Consider the following 20,160-nt stretch of genomic DNA (forward strand, 5'->3'; position numbering starts at 1 on the left):
TCATTCCACCAGAAGCAGGATATGTTCCTGATTCCGCTCAACGGATGATAGCTTTTGCAACTTTATTGGCTAGGAGAGCAATTTTGCTTAAATGAAAGGACTCTAATCCACCTACTGTTTTTTATTGGCTTTCCTCCATTATGTCCTGTCTAAGTTTAGAGAAAATAAGAAGTCGGACATTTGATACATCCTTTAAATTTGAAGGAACCTGGTGACCTTTTATTCAATATTTTCATATGGTTTGATTTATTACTCCTCTAGTTACTTTCTCGAAACTTTGGATTTGATCAGACAGTTTTTCTTTTTTCTTGCTTTTACTCTCAATATGGGCTGCCCAGTCCCTTTTTTTTTCATTTTTTCTTTTTTTAAAATTATTTTTTGTTTTTGTTTATAGAGAATAGTGGTTTTTTTATATATATAAAAATTATAAAAGTTTCTTTATCTTTTTTTCTTTTTATGAAATGATAAGAGGAGAATCGATTATCTTATTTTTATTATATTCTATTAAATTAATACTATGTATGATCTTGATAATGTTTATTTTACCTTTTATATGTATTGTTATCGATATAGATATCTGAGATAATCCTCCTCTTGTTTGTATATATGTACTAATTAAAAAATTAATAAAAAGATTGATAAAGAAAGAAATGGGTAAGTGAATGGAGCAATTTGTTTAATCTCCTGTAGTGTCCACAACTTAATACAGTTCAGAAATGCAACTGCAAATGCAAATAGAAATGTATTTGGTATTATGGTTTAATGTGTAATTTCAGGAGCCTTGAATCTCATTGGAATAGAATTGCAGATGGGAATTTGTCTAGAGTTGGTGATATTCAGTTACAGTGAGGTTCAGTGATATCTGATAGTTGTGTCCATTGAAAATCAGTAGTAATGTTATAATGATAGAATAAAGTTTATACAGTAGATGTTGATTATAGTGTATCTTGTGATAACCAATGATTCAGTGCAGTGGCACACTGTGTAATATATCCTGCACATTTTGATTTAAATTATGTGGTTCTCATGTATTACAATATTGCATGAAAAGATCTGAGTGAGTGATTACAGCAACTTTTCAATGGACCAGAACAACAGGAAGTCATTTCCAAAATGAGCAATGATAAGCAATGAGATCCATTGGGTATGCAATAACATACTGTATCGTGCAGAAGTATAATGCAGAAGCCTTAAGCAATTTTTGAAGCGAATGAATAACTATTCAAATTCCAATGTAATGTGTGTAACACATTGTTTAGGTGACGGTATTATAAAAGCTTATTGGGTATGAAAGTACAATCTCCTTAAATACAAATGGCTTTCAAAATCAGGTTTATTATCACTGACGTGGGTCATGAAAGTTGTTGTTTTGTGGCAGCAGTTCAATGCAATACATAATATATAATCTTATTGTAACACATGGTATAGAAACTAAAATAGGTAGTGCCAAAAAAGAGCAGAAATAGTGAGACAGTGTTCATTATTCATTCAGCAATCTGATGGCACAGGGAAAGAAGCTGCTCCTAAAACATTGAGTGTGTGTGTAAAATTTATATGTAATAAGTAAATAAGTAAAACTTGCATTAGTAACTCATACCGAAATCTAGCACAGGTCCTCTGTAGTGTAGCAACTTCTGGTAAGCAAGTGGAAGGCAGATATGAAGTAGCAGAGAGCTAAGGTTCCTGATGGTTGGCCTGTCTTTCTCTTGCCAGTGCTGCAGTTTGGCTTCATCACTATCTTTGTGGCAGCCTTTCCCCTGGCTCCTCTCTTCGCCATGCTCAACAACTGGGTGGAGATCCGGCTGGATGCTCAGAAGTTTGTGTGTGAGTTCCGGCGGCCAGTGGCTGAGCGCGCTCAGAACATCGGGGTCTGGTTCAACATTCTCGAGGCACTGGCTCAGCTCTCGGTAATCGTCAATGTGAGTAACATCGAACAGAACTTCACTGTGAGATTTCTCCTTCCGTTCCCCCCGCCCCCGCATTGCCGATCCGACTAATTCCTGTATTTCTCCTACTTTTTCTGCTGTTTCTTTCCACAAGCTGTGACCGCTGCTCTAATATAATTTTACTGTAAATAACCTTCTGATAGCTCATCCAAAGTCATTATGCTTTGAAATAAAGTCTCTGTTGGCAGTATGATAGATGGGGTGGGTGGGGCTGGGGTGCTGGGTGAAGGGTTAGTGTTGGTGATGGTGGCTCACAGCAGGCAGTCCAATGTACTGCAGGTTAGGTCAGTTCACTCAGAGGAAACAAGGCCATTGGCAGGGACTACAGCAATTTACCCAATAAAGGCAAAATGATTTATTCAAAAAAGTAGCAAAAGTGAGGAGGTATTCCATTCAAATTCTGTGCAAGATCCTAGCCACAATCAGGAGACTTAATTGTCAGGGATATTACCATATTGACACCACTCAGTGGCCTCTTTATATGTTTAGATGATAGATGTTGTAGGACTTTTTTTTTACAGTGCTTAAGCTCAGTCCTGTTCTCCCAAAGAATGCAGATACAGTGATTCCAATAAAGGGCAAAACAGAAGTAACACTTGTGGTTACAAATCACTTATCTTCAAACATCTCGATAAGCTTCACGGATGAAATATTTCTTTAAAAGTGATCGCTGCAATAATGCAGAAAACATAGCCAAGTTACATACAGCTAACCCTGCAGGCAATTGTAACGGTGTTGGTTAAAGAGGAACACCAGTGAGAATTCTCCTTTGGGAGATATTGCCAGTGAATTTCTTCTATCTATCCAAGAGGGTTGATGGAGCCTTCGTCTGAAGGTACGTTTCCAAAGGCAGCACGTCTCTCTCTGCTGCACTGGTGTCAGCCTTGATTTTGATCTCAAGCCTCTTCAGACTCAGCGGGCACACCACTAATTGAACCGCAGCAGGATGGTAATGAAGAAAGGAACAGTGGCTGTATTTGTGCTCCCAAACCTCAGTTGACAGAGGCCAATTATAACAATAGAGATGCTGCGCTGTGTGAAATCAATTAATTCAGCAAGGTGCAGGGATCAGAGCTGGGATTTTCCCTGTCAGATTACTGTAAACAAAGTCTGAAGTATTGGAATGATCCAGTTATTTTCACCACATACTTGGTGTGATTTTAGATTTAATTATAACTAAATTAAACTATATTTAAAATTATTAGATGCAATTTTACCAGCATTTTAGAAAACCCCTTCTGTGAAAGTATAGGTATGACTAAAGTGGCAAATACATCTCTGATTGGTTAGCTGCAAAATTAATGCTAGTGATGGATTAAAATTAATGGAACTCTGAATATAAATGTGGAAGTGATTGGTACTGTGAGATTACAGGAGTCTGATTTGTAGGATTAGTGAAGGCATGAATATTAGTACCAAAGATTGAATTGTGGAATTAGGATAATTCCACCTGAAAACCCAAGTCTTAATTTCAAAACACTGTCTATTACAATGAATATAAGTGTGAGAGTTAAAACTAGAAACCAATTAGTGGAATTATTGAAGGCATGAATATTTTTGTACTGGAGACTGTTCAGGCAGGTAATAATAGTAAAGTGGTTGGTAAGTTGATGGAGAAGATCCTGAGAGGCAGAATTTAGGAACATTTGGAGAGGTATAATATGATTAGGAATAGTCAGCATGGCTTTGTCAAGGGCAGGTCATGCCTTACGAGCCTGATTCAATTTTTTTGAGGATATGACTAAACACATTGATGAAAGTAGAGCAGTAGATGTAGTGTATATGGATTTCAGCAAGGCATTTAATAAGCTACCCCATGCAAGGCTTATTGAGAAAGTAAGGAGGAATGGGATCCAAGGGGACATTTCTTTGTGGATCCAGAAATGACTTGCCCACAGAAGGCAAAGAGTGGTTGTAGACGGGTCATATTCTGCTTGGAGGTTGGTCACCAGTGGAGTGCCTCAGGGATCTGTTCTGGGACCCTTACTCTTTGTGATTTTTATAAATGACCTGAAGTGGAGGGCTGGGTTAGTAAGTTTGCTGATGACACAAAGGTTGGGGGTGTTGTGGATAGTGTGGACGGCTGTCAGAGGTTACAGCAGGACATTGATAAGATGCAAAACTGGACTGAGAAGTGGCAGATGGAGTTCAACCCAGATAAGTGTGAAGTGGTTCATTTTGGTAGGTCAAATATGATGGCAGAATATAGTATTAATGGTAAGACTCTTGACAGTGTGGAGAATCAGAGGGATTTTGGGGTTCCAAGTCCACAGGACGCTCAAAGCAGCTGCGCAGGTTGACTGCGTGGTTAAGAAGGCATATGGTGTATTGGCCTTCGTCAATCGTAGAAGTGAATTTAGGAGCCGAGAGGTAATGTTGCAGCTATATAGGACCCTGGTCAGACCCCACTTGGAGTACTGTGCTCAGTTCTGGTCGCCTCACTACAGGAAGGATGTGGAAACCATAGAAAGGGTGCAGAGGAGATTTACAAGGATGTTGCCTTGATTGGGGAGCATGCCTTATGAGATCAGGTTGAGTGAACCCGGCCTTTTCTCCTTGGAGCGACGAAGGATGAGAGGTGACTTGATAGAGGTGTATAAAATGATGAGAGGCATTGATCATGTGGATAGTCAGAGGCTTTTTCCCAGGGCTGAAATGGCTGCCACAAGAGGACACAGGTTTAAGGTGCTTGGGAGTAGGTACAGGGGAGACGTCAGGGGTAAGTTTTTTATGCAGAGAGTGGTGAGTGCGTGGAATAGGCTGCCAGCAACAGTGGTGGAGGTGGATATGATAGGGTCTTTTAAGAGACTTTTAGATAGGTACATGGAGCTTGGAAAAATAGAGGGCTATGGTAACCCTAGTAATTTCTAAGGTAGGGACGTGTTCGGTATAGCTTTCTGGGCCGAAAGGCCTGTATTGTGCTGTAGGTTTTCTGTGTTTTTATGTTTCTATTTATATTATGGATAAAGAGTGTTGATATTAGCCAATTAAGGTTAAACATTTTGGATACTTGGGAAAACATTTGTATTGTGTATACAATGCCTTGTGTGTGTCAAGGATTAAGGATCAACTTTATTCACCATATATACTTACATGTATTAGACATTTGCTGTGATGTAATGGTGCAACATGAAATAAAAACAGCAACATTCAAAAAATATTAAGAATAAAGAATTATATTAAAACTTATTATAAAATAAGTTAGAGGTTAAAGTATGGATGCAGAATATAATGTGCAGAAATACATAGCTACCAGCATGTATTTACAATGTAAACAGCATTATAAAAAGTGGTTTAAAGTGTTTATAGGGCAGCGACTCAGGTAGAGGGGGTGAGGGAGGCTAACTAGGATGGCTGATCAGATGAATTGCTTGGTGGAAGAAAGTTTTAAGATGGCATGAAGTGTTTTTTGTTTTAATGGTGTATTTTAATATGTACACAGAATGTCTTGACTTGTGCAGACTGTGGCCATTTTTGCATACAGTCCATTAGCCATCTAGTTGTGTCTGAGCTTGTTCCCTTTCCCACTCCAGGCTTTCCTGATTGCATTTACATCTGATTTCCTGCCCCGTCTACTCTATCAGTTTGAACATGATGGCAGCCTGGATGGTTATGTGAACTTCACACTGGCATATGCTCCCTACAGCTACGTCAGCAGCAACTACACTATATGTAGGTGAGACCATCTAGGTATACTTCATACAAATAATACAAGCGGGTTCCATCCAGTCTTCAATAGGGGGACATCTGTTCATCATTCTCAGGATGAGAGGGTTGTCTTATCATGAACGGCTGAAGAAATTAGATCTGTATTCTTTGGAATTTTGAAGAGTTTGGGTATCCTAATGAAAGATATACTATCTTGACAGGGGAGATGTTAAGGTGTTTTCAACAGTGTGAGAATCTCAATAGAGCAGGTATATTGACAAGATAAGGGGCAGCCATTTGAAACTGTGGTAAGTAGGAACTTTTGGCGGATGGTGGTGAATCTCTGGAATTCTTCAATTTGGAGGGCTGTGGAGTGTAAATCTTTGGAACTTTAAAGCATTCAGGAAGTGATTGTGATGGGTAAGAGAGGAAGCCGTGACAGAAGGTGAGCTGGTGGTTTTAGATAATGGGAGTGAAACCAAAGAGGCAGATGGAAAGGATACTAAGTTTTCTCATGGCATAGCTGTGGTCATTGGAATATCCCTGGTGTCTTTGACCTGGTTGCTTTGGTTGCTTTGGGACTAAAAATAGTGATAGAAGAGGTAAACATGAAGTTGATATTTAAATAGCAAAGGACACTAAACCGACTTGGTCAACAACTGGGCATGCTGCAAGTGGAGACCCAGATACATAGGAGCCAGGACTTGAACCTGTTTTTTTTTAATATTCATATGTTTTAACACAGTAGCATTAATTTCCCTGTTGAAATTCTAGCCATTGTGAAATTGGACCAGGTTCTTCTGGGTGCAGTTCGCCCTAGGGTGCCTGTTGATACATGTAATGACAACATCAGCACATGGCACTCATTTCTTCAATCATCATCATCAGGTGCCATGCCCAGTTTGAGCTTTGACTGCCATGGCCCACACACTCCTGTTTTGGGTCAAGTGGATCAATTCATTGATATTCATTTTCAGTTCTCTGGCTGCTGTCTCCATTATCATTTGTCTTTGCCTTCCTTTTGCTTTCTTCCCTTCAGTCTTTCCCATAATTACCGTGCATTCTAACTCCGCTTTCCTAATCACATGTCCAATGAAGTTACGTTGCCTTTTCATGATCTCATACATTATTTCTCTTTTTGTGCTTGCTCTGTTCATGACATCCTCATTAGATATTCATTTCGTCCATGATATTCTTTGCATCCTCCTCAAAAACTACATCTCTGCTGCTACAATTCGTTTCCTCGTGTTACTAGATATTGTCCAACATTCTGATCCATATAACATAACTGGATAAATGTAACATTTCAGTACTCTGAGGTGGGTTGTCATGCCTAGTTTAGTGTTGGTCAGTATACTCTTTATTCTCGTAAAGGTGTCTTTTGCCATCCCTATTCTTCTTTGAATGTCCATGTCGCACCTGCCACCTGATGTCACCCAGCTTCCTAAGTAGCAAAAGTTCTGTACTTGTTTTATGTTGTCCCCATTTATTTTCAGCCTGCAGATAAGATTCTCCTTCTTTTTGAATATCAGCATACATTCTGTCTTTTTGCAATTGATAGGTAGACACATTTTTGCACTTTCTTCAACAATTATATCAATTAAGTTTTGTAGTTCTTCCTCCATACTTGCAATTAACAGTGTCATCTGCATATCTGAAATTATTGATGTTTTCACTGCCAACTTTGATTCCCAAGATGTCTCTCATTTTTTGTAATATTGTTTCACTGTACGCATTAACATTAAATAATGTCATTGACTATACAAAAGCTTTTGACACTGTCAGACAGCAAGATCTTCTGGAAATGCTTCAAGATCTTGACATAGATGGGAAAGATATACATTTCTTAAGAAACTTATACTGGGACCAGACAGCATCCATCAGAATAGAAGGAGAAGTGAGTGAGTATGTGAATATCATAAGAGGAGTCAGGCAAGGTTGTGTCTTTTCACCAGACTTATTCAACCTGTATAGTGAAAATATCTTGAGAAGTATCAAAGACATCAAAGAGTTCACAATTGGAGGCCATAATATAAATAACATCAGATATGCTGATGACATCATACTAATAGCTGACTCAGAAACAAAACTTCAAGAACTATCACTATCGTGGCAGCAGAGAGTAATCGCAAAGGCCTCTCAATCAACACCAAGAAGACAGAAAGCATGGTCATCTCCAGAAAGACAAACATCCCACAATGTGTGATCAAGATCGGAAATACAAACATCAAACAAGTCAACACATTCAGATACCTTGGCAGCCTAATAGCAAGTAATGGCTGGTGCGACACAGATATTAAATACAGAATAGCTATGGTGAAAGAAGCTTTCCAAAAAATGAAGACCATATTAATAGACAGAAAGATGAGCACGCACACTAAAAACAGAATACTGCAGTGCTACATTTATTCTATCCTGACTTATGGAAGTGAATGCTGGACCATTTCCCCAGCAATGGAAAAGAGACTAGAAGCAGCTGAATTATGGTTCTACAGGAGAATGTTAAAATATCATGGACCACACACACATCAAATGAGGAAGTTCTCAGAAGAACCCAAGCAGTTCGATCACTCATACCAACAATAAGAGAAAGACAACTCAGATTCCTAGGAAAGATGTGGAAAGATGAACTAGAAAAACCCATACTCTCTGGAAAGATTGAGGGGAGCAAACCTAGAGGAAGACCTCGGCTTATGTACATCAAAAGCATAGCCAGGTGGCTACACATCGAGGAAATGGAAATCATCCAAAAAACAAAGGATAGATCTATATGGAAAACCATGGTCACCAAAGTCCGCATCGGATATGGTACCTAGGCAGACAGACAGACAGTACACGTTAAACAAATCAGGGCGAAAACACACCCTTGTCTCAGGCCTCTCTTGATTTTCGTAAACTGACTCACTTCTCCATCTATTCTTACAGAGGCAGTTTGTTCCCAATACAGATTTCTGATTAGCTGGAAGTTTTTTGAATCTAGATCTAAAGTTTCCTGTAATATTTCAAATAACTTATTGTGCTTCACTTTATCAAATGCTTTTGTGTAGCCGATAAAACAAACAAATCTTTTTGCACTTGAATAACTCGTTCTGACAGTATCCTTATCATCAATATCGTGTGTCTTGTACCTTTGTCTTTCACAAAACCACATTGTTCTTTACCTATTTCACCTTTTATCTTACTTTTAGCTCTTGTCATCAAAATTTCTAGAAGTATCTTAGTGATATGACTCATTAAACTTATGGTCCTATGTAATGAACATTTTATTGCTCCAGGTTTCTCAGGAAGAGTGATAAATGCTGATTTTTTTCATCTCTTCTTATTATTCCAGTCTCATAAATGTCATTGATTAAATCAGTAAGTTTTTCAATTCCATAATCTTCAAGGGCGATAATTTGTGCTATTACTAAATCATCAGGACCTGCTGCCTTCCTTCATCTTATTTATTGCATTATGAACTTCAGATTTCTTCAATAGCTGGAGTAGTAATCTGCAACCTATGTCTGTCATTTGCAACTCACAGTAAAACAAGAAGCAAGCCTTGCAGCAAGAGACATGAATTAAATTATGAGGTTGACATTTAATTATTTGCAATAACCTACCTTAGATTTCAGTCATCTAGATACGACACGCACGTTTAGTGGAGGAGCTGCCATTAGAAATGTAGTACAGCGAGTAAAGGTGAGCTATAGTTTCTAGCTAAGTGAGGGCTGCAGGTGAATGGAAACCCAACTGTATGTTACTCTGTAACTCTGTCTGTGGATGGTTAGTTTGCACCCTCTCCTTCAAGCGGGTTATTGGGTGACGATTTGGAGTTCACATTGCAGGAGATATAACTAGCATTTCTCGCACCTTGCAACATTAGAACATAAAATGGCCTCTTGCACTGAACTAGGCCTGTACATTTCTTTCTTTAAGAGTTTTATTGAAGCATGTCCATACTGAGAATAAGCATTCTCAGTATGGACATGCTTCAATAAAACTCTTAAGTTCCATAATAAATGATTGCTTGACAGGAACTCAAGTGGAGAAGACAGTAAAAAAAAATATATGGATCACCGACATAGTGCCAAGAAGTATTAAATGTAAATCAAATACAATCATGAATCTTAGGACTATCATTACTTTAGCTGTGTGTGCAATTTGGGATCAATAAAAGGAAGGATTACCAAGAAAATGGAGAGACAACAGCAAAGTTTCACTAGGGTGGAGGAAGTACAAACAGAGCCAGATTTAATTAAAAGAGCTGTGATTATTGATGATTTTGTGGAGGCATTTCAAGTCTTAAGGCAAATAGAAACAAATATGTTCCAATGATTGAGGGTTCTGGAGCAATTGGGACTTAGATATTCATCTGAAACTAAGAGTCTTAGGACAACGGAGAGCTGGAGATTTTTTTACATAGGATTGTGAGGTCTTGGAATGCATCAGTAGATTTAGTGATTGCAACAAACAAATACGTTGACAGTCAAAAAGAGGTCAGACAAATGACTAATGGAGAATATGTCAGGATCAAGAAAAGAACTGGGCGTGTGGAGTTAACAGTCCTCTCCATATACAGTGCTTAAACACCATCATAGGTTGTTTGGACCAAACAGTTTGTTCCTGTGTTGCAACTTCTATGTGATTCTTACATGTAACGACAGGTATAAAGCATTCCGTGATCCAGATGGGAATCTAACTTTGTTCTATTGGAAGCTGCTGGCTGTTCAACTTGGATTCATCATTGCTTTTGAGGTAAGTCCATGAAACGAAGCATTTCCCCGTGTTCAGTGCTGTACTCTTTTCTCGTTTTTCTTGGATAATTGGGTTGCTCTTAAATCTTAGCCTCGGTGTAGTTACACAGTGGTCTGAAAGTATTCAACTTACAGCTCAGACGTCAATGGCAAACCTCTCTTAAAGCTCATTTATAAAAATATATTTGAACATCCTCTGGGCATTTATCACATCCTTGTAATCCACTCCTTGTTTTACACTCTTGGGATTGCACACTGCTTGTGGATATTGTGCAGATAATCCTACACACTGTATATTTCTCTGATGTCATGATCTGCTAGCTCTGCTGAAAGCTATTGTTCCTATTGCAGGACCGGTGTGGTTTTGTCACTGAATTGCTGTGTTTTGGTTCTGCAGCATGTCGTCTTTTTCATTCTCCGTCTAATTGACTGGATGGTGCGGGACATCCCAGAGTCGCTGGAGGTGAAAATAAAACGGGAGCGGTACCTCGCCAAGCAGGCGTTGGCAGATAACCAGGATGTTTTTCTGTCGGTGAGTTAACGTGCAATTTCTCCAGGTTAATGACAGTGCAGTGATGTGTCAGTCCAAGGTAGCAAACAACATGATTAGCATGTTTACTTCAATTAAGTGATTATAATTAAGCTCAATAAATCACTCAATGTGATTCACAGTAATGTAATCTGTAAGATGAAGGAATGAATTCTGTGGCTTGTTCATTGGAGTAAGTGCCCATGGTGTACAAGATGGTGTGATACTGGTTCCCACAGTAAGTAAGCAAGAATTCAGTGCCTCAGTCGGTGTGTTTTCCTCCTATTGGCATCAAGTCGATGCAGCACACGCGGCCGCTCCGGAATGATATCTGTATTTGTTAAGTAGGGTACCGTGCACAATTCTGATTTGATGGAGACAGACGTGAGAGCGCAGAGGAACATCTGGAGAAATTTCTGAAATGCCCGCTTCGCTGCCGCTGGTACGGTATGGTCTGAAATCTCTGGAGGAGTAGGCCTCAGCTTTGCGTGTTTCAGCGGCCGGGACGAGATTGAAGGCGCTTGGCAGAGGATGGCACTCGGGAGGCTGTATCGGAGGGGCTGGTTGGAGGCTCGAAGTTTTCAGATGGACTCAGTCACCTGTGGTCGGGTGCTTCCAATGCATCAGCAATTGTCAGTTGTCCGTGTCTGGAGGTTTATGGCAGGGGAGTTTCTCCCTTTTTGCCGCCTGCTATCGGGGACTATAGGAGTTGATCGGGACTTGAGACTTTTTTTTACCATGCCCATGGTCTGTTCTTTATCAAATTATGGTATTGTTTTGCACTGCTGTAACTATATGTTATAATTATGTGGTTCTGTCAGTGTTAGTCTTTGGTTTGTCCTATTTTTGTGTGCTATCACTCTGGAGGAACATCGTATCATTTCTTAATGCATTTATGCATTTCTAAATGACAATAAATGGGGACTGAGTGTCCTTATAATCTAATCAGATCTAATTCTGACAAGAGCAGTGCAGAAGCTGTTTTTTCCACACCACTGGAGACATGAGAGACTGTAGCTGCTGGAATCTGGAGCAACAGCCTGCTGGAGGCGTTCAGCAGGTCAAGTAGCATTTGTGGGCGCAAAGGAATGGTCTTGATGTAGTCCTGATACAGCTTTTTGACCCAAAACGTTGACAATTCCCTTCCCCACAGATCCTCCTCGACCCACTGAGTTCCTCCAGCAGATCGTTCCTGTAGCATTTGACTCAGTTCCGATGCACAGAGCATTCCACCATCGACAAGGCACAGGTCTGAGTTATGACGGGTTTCTCTCCAATTGCCCGAATTGGATCCAGCTCCAACAACACTCAGGAACTTGATGGCATCCAGCACAAACCTCTTCATTGGTGACTCATCCAATAAACCTAAATGTTTGTTCCGTCCAGCACTGCCGCAGTGCAGAGCCTCAGACAATGGACTGCAGTTACTCACCCAGACAACTGTGACAGCATCCTCAACTCCGTTGCCTCTACCACCAAGAAGGGCAAGGACCTCTGCCGCTTGGGAGGTCACCACACTTTAAGTCACACACAACCCTGAATGGAAATATATCTCCATTTCCCCATGGCAGATGGATTCAAATCCTGGAACAGCATGCAAGGTTAAAGAAGATCACTCACTGGCATCTCCTCAGAGCATTTGAGAACAATATATGCCGCTGTAGCCTGTTTATGAATAACAATCGTATTGAAATTTGTTTATTATTGTCAAATGCACTGAGATACAGTGAAAAATGTGTCTTGTACACTGTTCATACAGACCAATTCTTTACACAGTGCATTGAGAGAGAACAAGGTTAAACAAATAACAACGCAGAATACAGTGTAACAGCTACAGAGAAAGTTCATTGCAGGTAAACAAGGTGCAAAATTATAACAGATTTTGAGGTCAAGACTATTTGAAGTTGTTAAGAATCTCCCTATATTAGTTTTATCTAAAGGTTAATAAGAAGCGCTTTGAATGGATCTTTTATTTTAAAGTTTATTGAAACAGAACTTAGTCACATAAGAACATAAGAAATAGGAGAAACACACTCAAAATGCTGGAGGAACTCAGCAGGTCAGGCAGCATCTATGGAAATGAATAAATAATCGATGTTTTGGCCTGAAACCTTTCTTCAGGACCGAAAAGGAAGTGGGTGGGGGTTGGGTGGGGAGAGAATGCCAGAAGCAAATAAATAGAGCTGGAATAGGCCACCTGGCCTATGAAGCCTGCTCTGCTATTAATAAGATCATGTTCTGGCCATGGACTCAGCTCTACTGACCTGATTTTTCCCAATAACCCTTAATTCCCCTGCTATGCAAAAATCAATCTCACTGTTTCTTAAATATATTTAATGAGGTAACCTCTACTATTTCCTTAGACAGAGAATTCCACAGATGCACTGCTCTCTGGGAAAAGCAATTTCTCCTCATCTCTGTCCTAAATCTATTCCCCTGAATCTTGATGCTAATTCAAAGTTCAAACTAAATTTATTATATTGTACCCTAGTTCTAGTCACACTTGCCGGTGGAAACAACTTTCCTGCCTCTATTTTATCAATCCCTTTCATAAGTTTATAAGTTTCTAAAAGACCCCCTCTCAATCTGAATTCTACCAAGTATATTCCCAGCAACTCAATCTCTCCTCACAGGCTAATCCCCTCATCTCCAAAGTCAACCTGCTGATAATTGAATGAGTAACTATATGGCCATCTGTCAGTACAGTTGATTCAGCATTTTAAAAGTTTTGGTATGAGTCCACAGTTTGCTTCACACTCTTTCTATTGGCTAAAGGAATTGGTTAAGGGGTCCTGGAACTAACCTGGGATTTGATTTGATAACTGGCAGGTGATTAAAGAAAATAAGCAAGATTTCAGGTAATCCTGAAGACTTGAAAACCCCAAATCAATAGTTAATATTTCTACAAGTGCATCTAAAGATCCTTTCACGTTTTCTTCCTTGTACACTGATGACTGATGTTACTAGTGATCTCAGAGTAGTTTTGGGGCATAATGATGTCAAAATTGTCAATTTGTTTGCGAAAGTAGAGTTCCGACCTGTTCACAATTAGGGTCTTACAGAATAGTTTGACTGGCCTCAAGCAGGGATCTGGCAGGAAGCTTTTACTTATTATTTTGACCTTGCTATTGCCTCACTCATTCCAAGGAGTAGGAGGCTGAGACTCTGGTGTGGTTGCTTAGAGAGGATCAGATTCAGTCTGAGAGAGATTGGTGCCATCCCAGAGCTCCAGGGTAAGCCAGGAGGAGGAAAGCACGAGCTAGCTGAAGCAAATTAGCTGTAAAACCAGAGGACTGAAATGCTGAACAAATTGCTGCCTTTCTTTTTAGAATTTTCTGCCTCTCCTAGAAGTGAGCCACTCAGAATTTATCCGGATTTCTTAATGAACCAGCACAGTTTGTTTTGCGTTTTGCATCTATATTGAGTCTGTGTGTGGGCGTGGAGTTTTTATCTGTATGTAATCTTGAGAGTGTGTGTTAGACAGACGCTATGCATTGATATCTGTGTTTGGCTACCATACATTTCTAAACCCTTCCATCTCCTCTTTCAAACAACTCTTTCCCTAAAGTTCAGTCATTCCTTTGAACATCTCTTTTGTTTCCTCTAAGCTTCTTTAAGATACTCTCTAACATTAAAGACACTATATAAATGGCAAACTGTTGTTCGTGTCCTCAATTATACTGATTGCAGCATGTTGCAAAAAGAGCTGTAAATGTTTGTTTCCTGCAGTTAAAGTTATAATGAAACATTACTTTTCTATATTAAATTCTGGCCTGCCCCTGGAGTGAACTGTAGTAACTTCAGGGAAGTGTGGAAAAGCAAAGGATTCCCTTACGTCAAGGGATTGCAGGTTTCTTGACTGCTGTGGTCACCAATTAGTGAAGCATTTCCCAACTCCATTGATGGCTTTAATGTCAGGACAACAGCGACTAACCTGTGGTCTAGTAACAAGTTTCTAAGCATTAGATAGTAAGACAAGATAAATCAGCAGAGCAGCCTGTGACTGGTTGACGTTGATCTTTGGTTTGTCTATTGAAGGAAAAAATGAACGAAGGGAGGTGCAGTGTTAAGTTGCACGAGTTAGAGGAATGGTATACTTTTACAACAATGAAAATCCAGTGAGGAGAAAGTGGATGTATTTCTGCTTAAAGGGCAATGAAAAAAGTTTGTATTGGCAATAGTCACATTAAATGGATAAATTAATATGTGCTCATGCATTTATGTCTCTAATTTCCCTGATTATATCTCCACAGGAAATGGTATATCCTGCAGTACCCTAAGCCTGTAAATGGCAGCTTGGCCTTGATTCAGGAAGAAGGAGCTTACTGGCTAAATGCCCAATTACACAGCCAGCCGGAGTCTCCACATGGTGGGAGATGTGAAGATGAAGTTACAGGATGATGATGTTGATTTGCTGAGATGTCAGTGCTTTTGGTTTGGTGTTTGCTGCAGATGTGGCATGTTCTATCCCAGCCAGCCGGCTTTGCATGGCTGTGAAGCACTTCCATATCAATGGATAGAAGGGTCAGCCTTGGCCATCTGCTGTCCCCTGCCTTTGCCCCCGCCACTTTCACCATTAAGGATTGTGTTTTGTGATTTCCCTTTCGCTAACCCTGTCTTTCCACTCTACTGTGCTGATCTTTTGCAGGTCTTGTCTTCTCTTTATGTTAGTGGGGAATCGGGGGTAATTCAGACTGGCCTGACTGCCTCCCAAAGGAACGGTGTCATCCCAGGTTTTTAGCATTTTCATAATCCTCAATGTCTTGGGCCACGACAACGATTTAGCACTGGAAATGATCTGGCCATTGATTGGGATCCTCAAAACCCCACCTGAAGCTACACAATCCTTACCAAGGGATTAACACATCCGCATTAATCAAAGTGGATGACAAATAATCCGAAAGGAATATAAACAAATATCGCACAAGGAATCAAGTTTTTTTGCAAGGTTTGGCTAGAGTTGAAGTAGGGTCAGGCTGGTTTGGTTTGGGATGGACTCAAGCAATTCGTCTGTTATGTTTGAGATCCATGTCAACACTACCAGTAAGGTGAATGACTGGGTTATGTTTTACAACCAATTAGAAACACGAAGTTCCATAACAACAATTAAAACCCTTCATTTAAAAAAATCCTTTCATTCCCACTCCTTAATTCCCTCTTCTAAATGATTTGCCTTTGAATGCACTGATGTAGTTAGGATTAGGATTATGAAGACATGTAGTCCTCTTTTATTGTCATTTAGTAATGCATGCATTAAGAAATGATACATTATTTCCTCCAGTGTGATATCACAAAACACAGGACAGACCAAGACTAAAAAAACTGACAAAACCACATAATTATAACATATAGTTACAAACAGTGCAACAATACCATAACTTGATGAAGAAGTCCATGAGCACAGTAAAGTTTAAAGTTTCTCAAATGTCCCACATCTCATGCAGACGGGAGAAGGAAGAAAAACTCTCCCTGCCATGCCGACCACAATCCGACTCTGAGTCATCCGAAAACTTCGAGCTCTGATCATCTCTCCGACACCGAGTACCGAGCACCATCTCTGTCCGAACGATTCGACCTCCTTCTCGGTCGCCAAAAGCAGGCAAGGCCGGGGATTTTGAGGCCTAACCTCCGAAAGATTCCCGACCACACAGCAACGACAGCAGCGAACGGGCATTTCGGAAATTTCTCCAGGTGTTCCTCTGTGCTTTCACATCCATTCTCCATCAAATCAGAATTGTCCACGGCCCCTATTTAACAGATACGATATCATTTTTCACCGGAGGGCTGCGCACACGCAGGCGCACCGCCATCTTCTCCTCCAGCCTGTTATAAAAGGTTCATTAATGTTCCTTACTCTGTGCAGTTGTAAGGGCAAGCACTGCCAGTTTCTTGAGCTGCATTTGGAACTTCCAGCAGAAAACTGTGATTACACTTGCTGGCCTGGTGTCTGTAACTCAAACAATGCAACACCACCGTGTCCTTCACATGGCAACAGAAAGAGCATCAAACTATTCAAGCATGTTTCACCGCTACTTTGCCCATTTGGTGAATACAGTATCGCAGACTTCTCCCACAAAGAATGTGGTCCCAGTAATCCTGCATGATCTGGGTAATCTGATCCTAGCTCATTCTGCATATTTTGTGGAAATTCTTACAGCTAGTAACGATGTGTAATCCTAAACACACTTGTAGAGCTTGATATCTTTCTCCCTCACCTCTTCCCTCGAGCCACTGCAATCTTTCTTCTATCCCGCTAGTTTGTGTGCAGACAGTACTTCTATAAACCTTCCTCTTTTTTCTAACTGAGTTATAAATCTTCCTCCTGATATGGATTTCTCTTTCTGTACATTCATTGTGTTGAAATCAGGTAACACTAAGCTATCTCCTACTCTAACGCAAAATTAAAAGTTATTTTGACTTATGCACCACACATAGCTCTGTGCACGTGATCACCTTATAGGGAAATATTTACATTTAAACCTCTGTACAAAAGTCTTCTAAATTTCTGTACACTGAAGAGACTGCCCCAAAACCAACGATGACATCACATTTTCCCATCACCTGCTGACGAAGAGCATGTTTCTCTAACATGTTCCTGAGTCTGATGTTTAGCTTGAGTTTTCTAATAATTTGTTCCTTTCCAATTTTCTTTACCATCGGCAGCTTTCCTTCAGCTACCTAGGCCCAGCGATATAAACTCCCTCTCATCAGACAGTCAATAAAAGAAACTTATGATGCAGAAGGACATGGCCTTTAGTTTGCATACTGCAATCAAATGAAGTTTACATTCTCAGCTCTCAGTCCATTGCATTTAGGTTATGGTTTCTCAAGTGTAGCATCTCTAGGAAGAGGTACAGTCGCCGTTTCAGGCCGAGACCCTTCGTCAGGACTAACTGAATGAAGAGCTAGTAAGAGATTTGAAAGTGCGAGGGGGAGGGGGAGATCCAAAATGATAGGAGAAGACAGGAGGGGGAGGGATGGAGCCAAGAGCTGGACAGGTGATAGGCAAAAGGGATATGAGAGGATCATGGGACGAGAGGCCCAGGGAGAAGGAAAAGGAGGAGGGGGGAAAACCCCAGAGGATGGGCAAGGGGTATAGTGAGAGGGACAGGGGGAGAAAAAGGAGAGAGAGGGAAAGAATGTGTGTAAATAAATAACGGATGGGGTACGAGGGGAAGGTGGGGCATTAGCGGAAGTTTGACAAGTCAATGTTAATTGCCAATCAACTGTCCAGCTCTTGGCTCCATCCCTCCCCCTCCTGTCTTCTCCTATCATTTTGGATCTCCCCCTCCCCCTCCCACTTTCAAATCTCTTACTAACTCTTCCTTCAGTTAGTCCTGACGAAGGGTCTCGGCCTGAAACGTCGACTGTGCCTCTTCCCAGAGATGCTGCCTGGCCTGCTGCATTCACCAGCAACTTTGATGTGTGTTGCTCGAATTTCCAGCATCTGCAGAATTCCTCGTGTTTGCGCCTGTAAACACTTCTGCAGCTTTAAAAGTGCTATGTAACTGTAAATTGTTGCTGTGGTGCTGTTACGAATTTTAAGTAACACCTTGCCTCTTCAGATAGTTCAATGCACTTTACAATGAATTAAACACTATTGAAGTGCAATCACTATTTTCATGTCAGCAAATACAGTGGCTAATTTGCATAAAGCAGACCACCAGAAGGACTGCTTGTATTGTTTTGGTGATGTGGTTGAATAAAACGTTTTGACCTGGGATATGGGGAGAATAGTTTGCACTTCAAACAGTGCAGTGGAATCTATTACACCCAGTTGAAGCAGTGGGATTTTGGTTGATGATCTTATCTCAAAGGAAGAAGCTTTGGAGATGTAGTGGTCCCTTGGTATTGCGCATAAAGGATCTGATGACCCAGGGTGCTTAGTCCTGGGGAGCAGTTTAAATTTACAATCTTATTAAGAGATAGGAATTGGTAATTCAGCTAGACAGAGAAATGTTTCCTAAAACAACGGAGGAGACTTCTCTCCACATCAGCTCTCAGTTCTATTCTCCCACTTATTTCCATTTAGCCCTGCGACTTACTTTTTCTAATAGCTGCCTTTGATTATTTGGCCACTACACTAAGCGGTAATCCACTCTGACCAGTTTACATGCCAGCATGTCTTTGGGATTTGGGAGGAAACTGAAGCATTGGGGAGAGAACACAAACTCCAAGCAGACAGCACCCAGGGTCCAGGATCAAAACGAATCACTGGAGCAGTGAGACAGCCTCACTTACCACTGCACCACCAAGCCACCCTTATGATGGCACCTCATTAAATGGGACAATGAAAGGTGCTGTCAGCAAAACAGAGAAAACAGTATCTTTGCACTTCAGCAGATTCTACTGGATGTGAAAATTATATCAAATACTGTGATTCCGATAAACCTCGGTGTAAGTCAAGAATTCACAAGTACCTCCCGTTTTGTGCAAGGTGGGAGGTGTGGACAGATGAGACTTCACAGTCTGTTCTACGCTGATAAAACCAAAAACAGATTGCTTTCCTCATAAATATTCCTGGTTTTGTGGCTCCATTACTCACGTTCCTCTCCTTCCCCTTCCCAATCTGACCTTTAGATCTTTGGATGAAACAAAGAATTATTAATGCATACTATCTTCAGCATCAATCTTGAGCAGGCTACTGTACTGTTGCAAATCTGTGCATCCTTTAATAAGACAATTAGTTTCATTTGCAGCCTCTCAGATCATGCAGAAATAAAATTTTCCGTACTTGTCCTGAGAAAGAGTCACGAAGATCTTTTGTCTCCTTAACATAACGACTATTGCTGGTGCCTTCTGTTCTTAGACTTCCATTCTATGAATCACAGCTAAGCGTAAAGCACTTCCTGCTATTGTTTTGTATTTACCGTATATTTGATTCCTAAATGTCTTAACGCTGCCGATGCAGAATGGTCTGAATATTTTATTTTGGTTGAATAAACCGGTTTGCACTATAATTTTGTTCTGTGTCTATTTGCTTTGCATTTCTAGGCTCTTCAAGCCTGTTAAGGATTGCTGTTTCTTCAATATTCCCTATCACCAGGCAGTCCAGTTTATTCCATAATTCTCCCTCTTTTGATTGTTATGCAGCAGTGTGAATATTGCACAATAACTTTTTTAAAAACATTTTTTGTCCTCTTTATTCCAAATATTTTGGGCTTCTTCATTTATTTGCTCTTGTGAATAATAACTTCTTTGAATGAAAAGGTTTTCTCTTTCCTTGTCTGTGGTCTTGAATTGAACCACTCTGGATGGACGACACGAATCCCTGAGCACTCCCCACAGCTTTAAGGCTGCC

At 40.4% G+C, this 20,160-nt stretch overlaps 1 protein-coding gene across 1 annotated transcript in view; it reads left to right on the forward strand.

Annotated features, from left to right (window-relative positions):
* Positions 1 to 16,028, forward strand: part of ano11 (anoctamin 11) — a 41,483-nt gene extending 25,455 nt beyond the window's left edge. Inside the window, exons 16-20 of the mRNA XM_072244882.1 lie at positions 1,714 to 1,919; positions 5,480 to 5,622; positions 10,241 to 10,331; positions 10,728 to 10,862; positions 15,113 to 16,028. Of these exons, the coding sequence (XP_072100983.1) occupies positions 1,714 to 1,919; positions 5,480 to 5,622; positions 10,241 to 10,331; positions 10,728 to 10,862; positions 15,113 to 15,139 (602 nt within the window). The 3' untranslated portion in view covers positions 15,140 to 16,028. The remainder of the gene's footprint in view (positions 1 to 1,713; positions 1,920 to 5,479; positions 5,623 to 10,240; positions 10,332 to 10,727; positions 10,863 to 15,112) is intronic.
* The last annotated feature ends 4,132 nt before the right edge of the window (positions 16,029 to 20,160 follow it).

This window comes from Mobula birostris, chromosome 27 (genome assembly GCF_030028105.1).
Source record: "Mobula birostris isolate sMobBir1 chromosome 27, sMobBir1.hap1, whole genome shotgun sequence".
NCBI lineage: Eukaryota > Metazoa > Chordata > Chondrichthyes > Myliobatiformes > Myliobatidae > Mobula > Mobula birostris.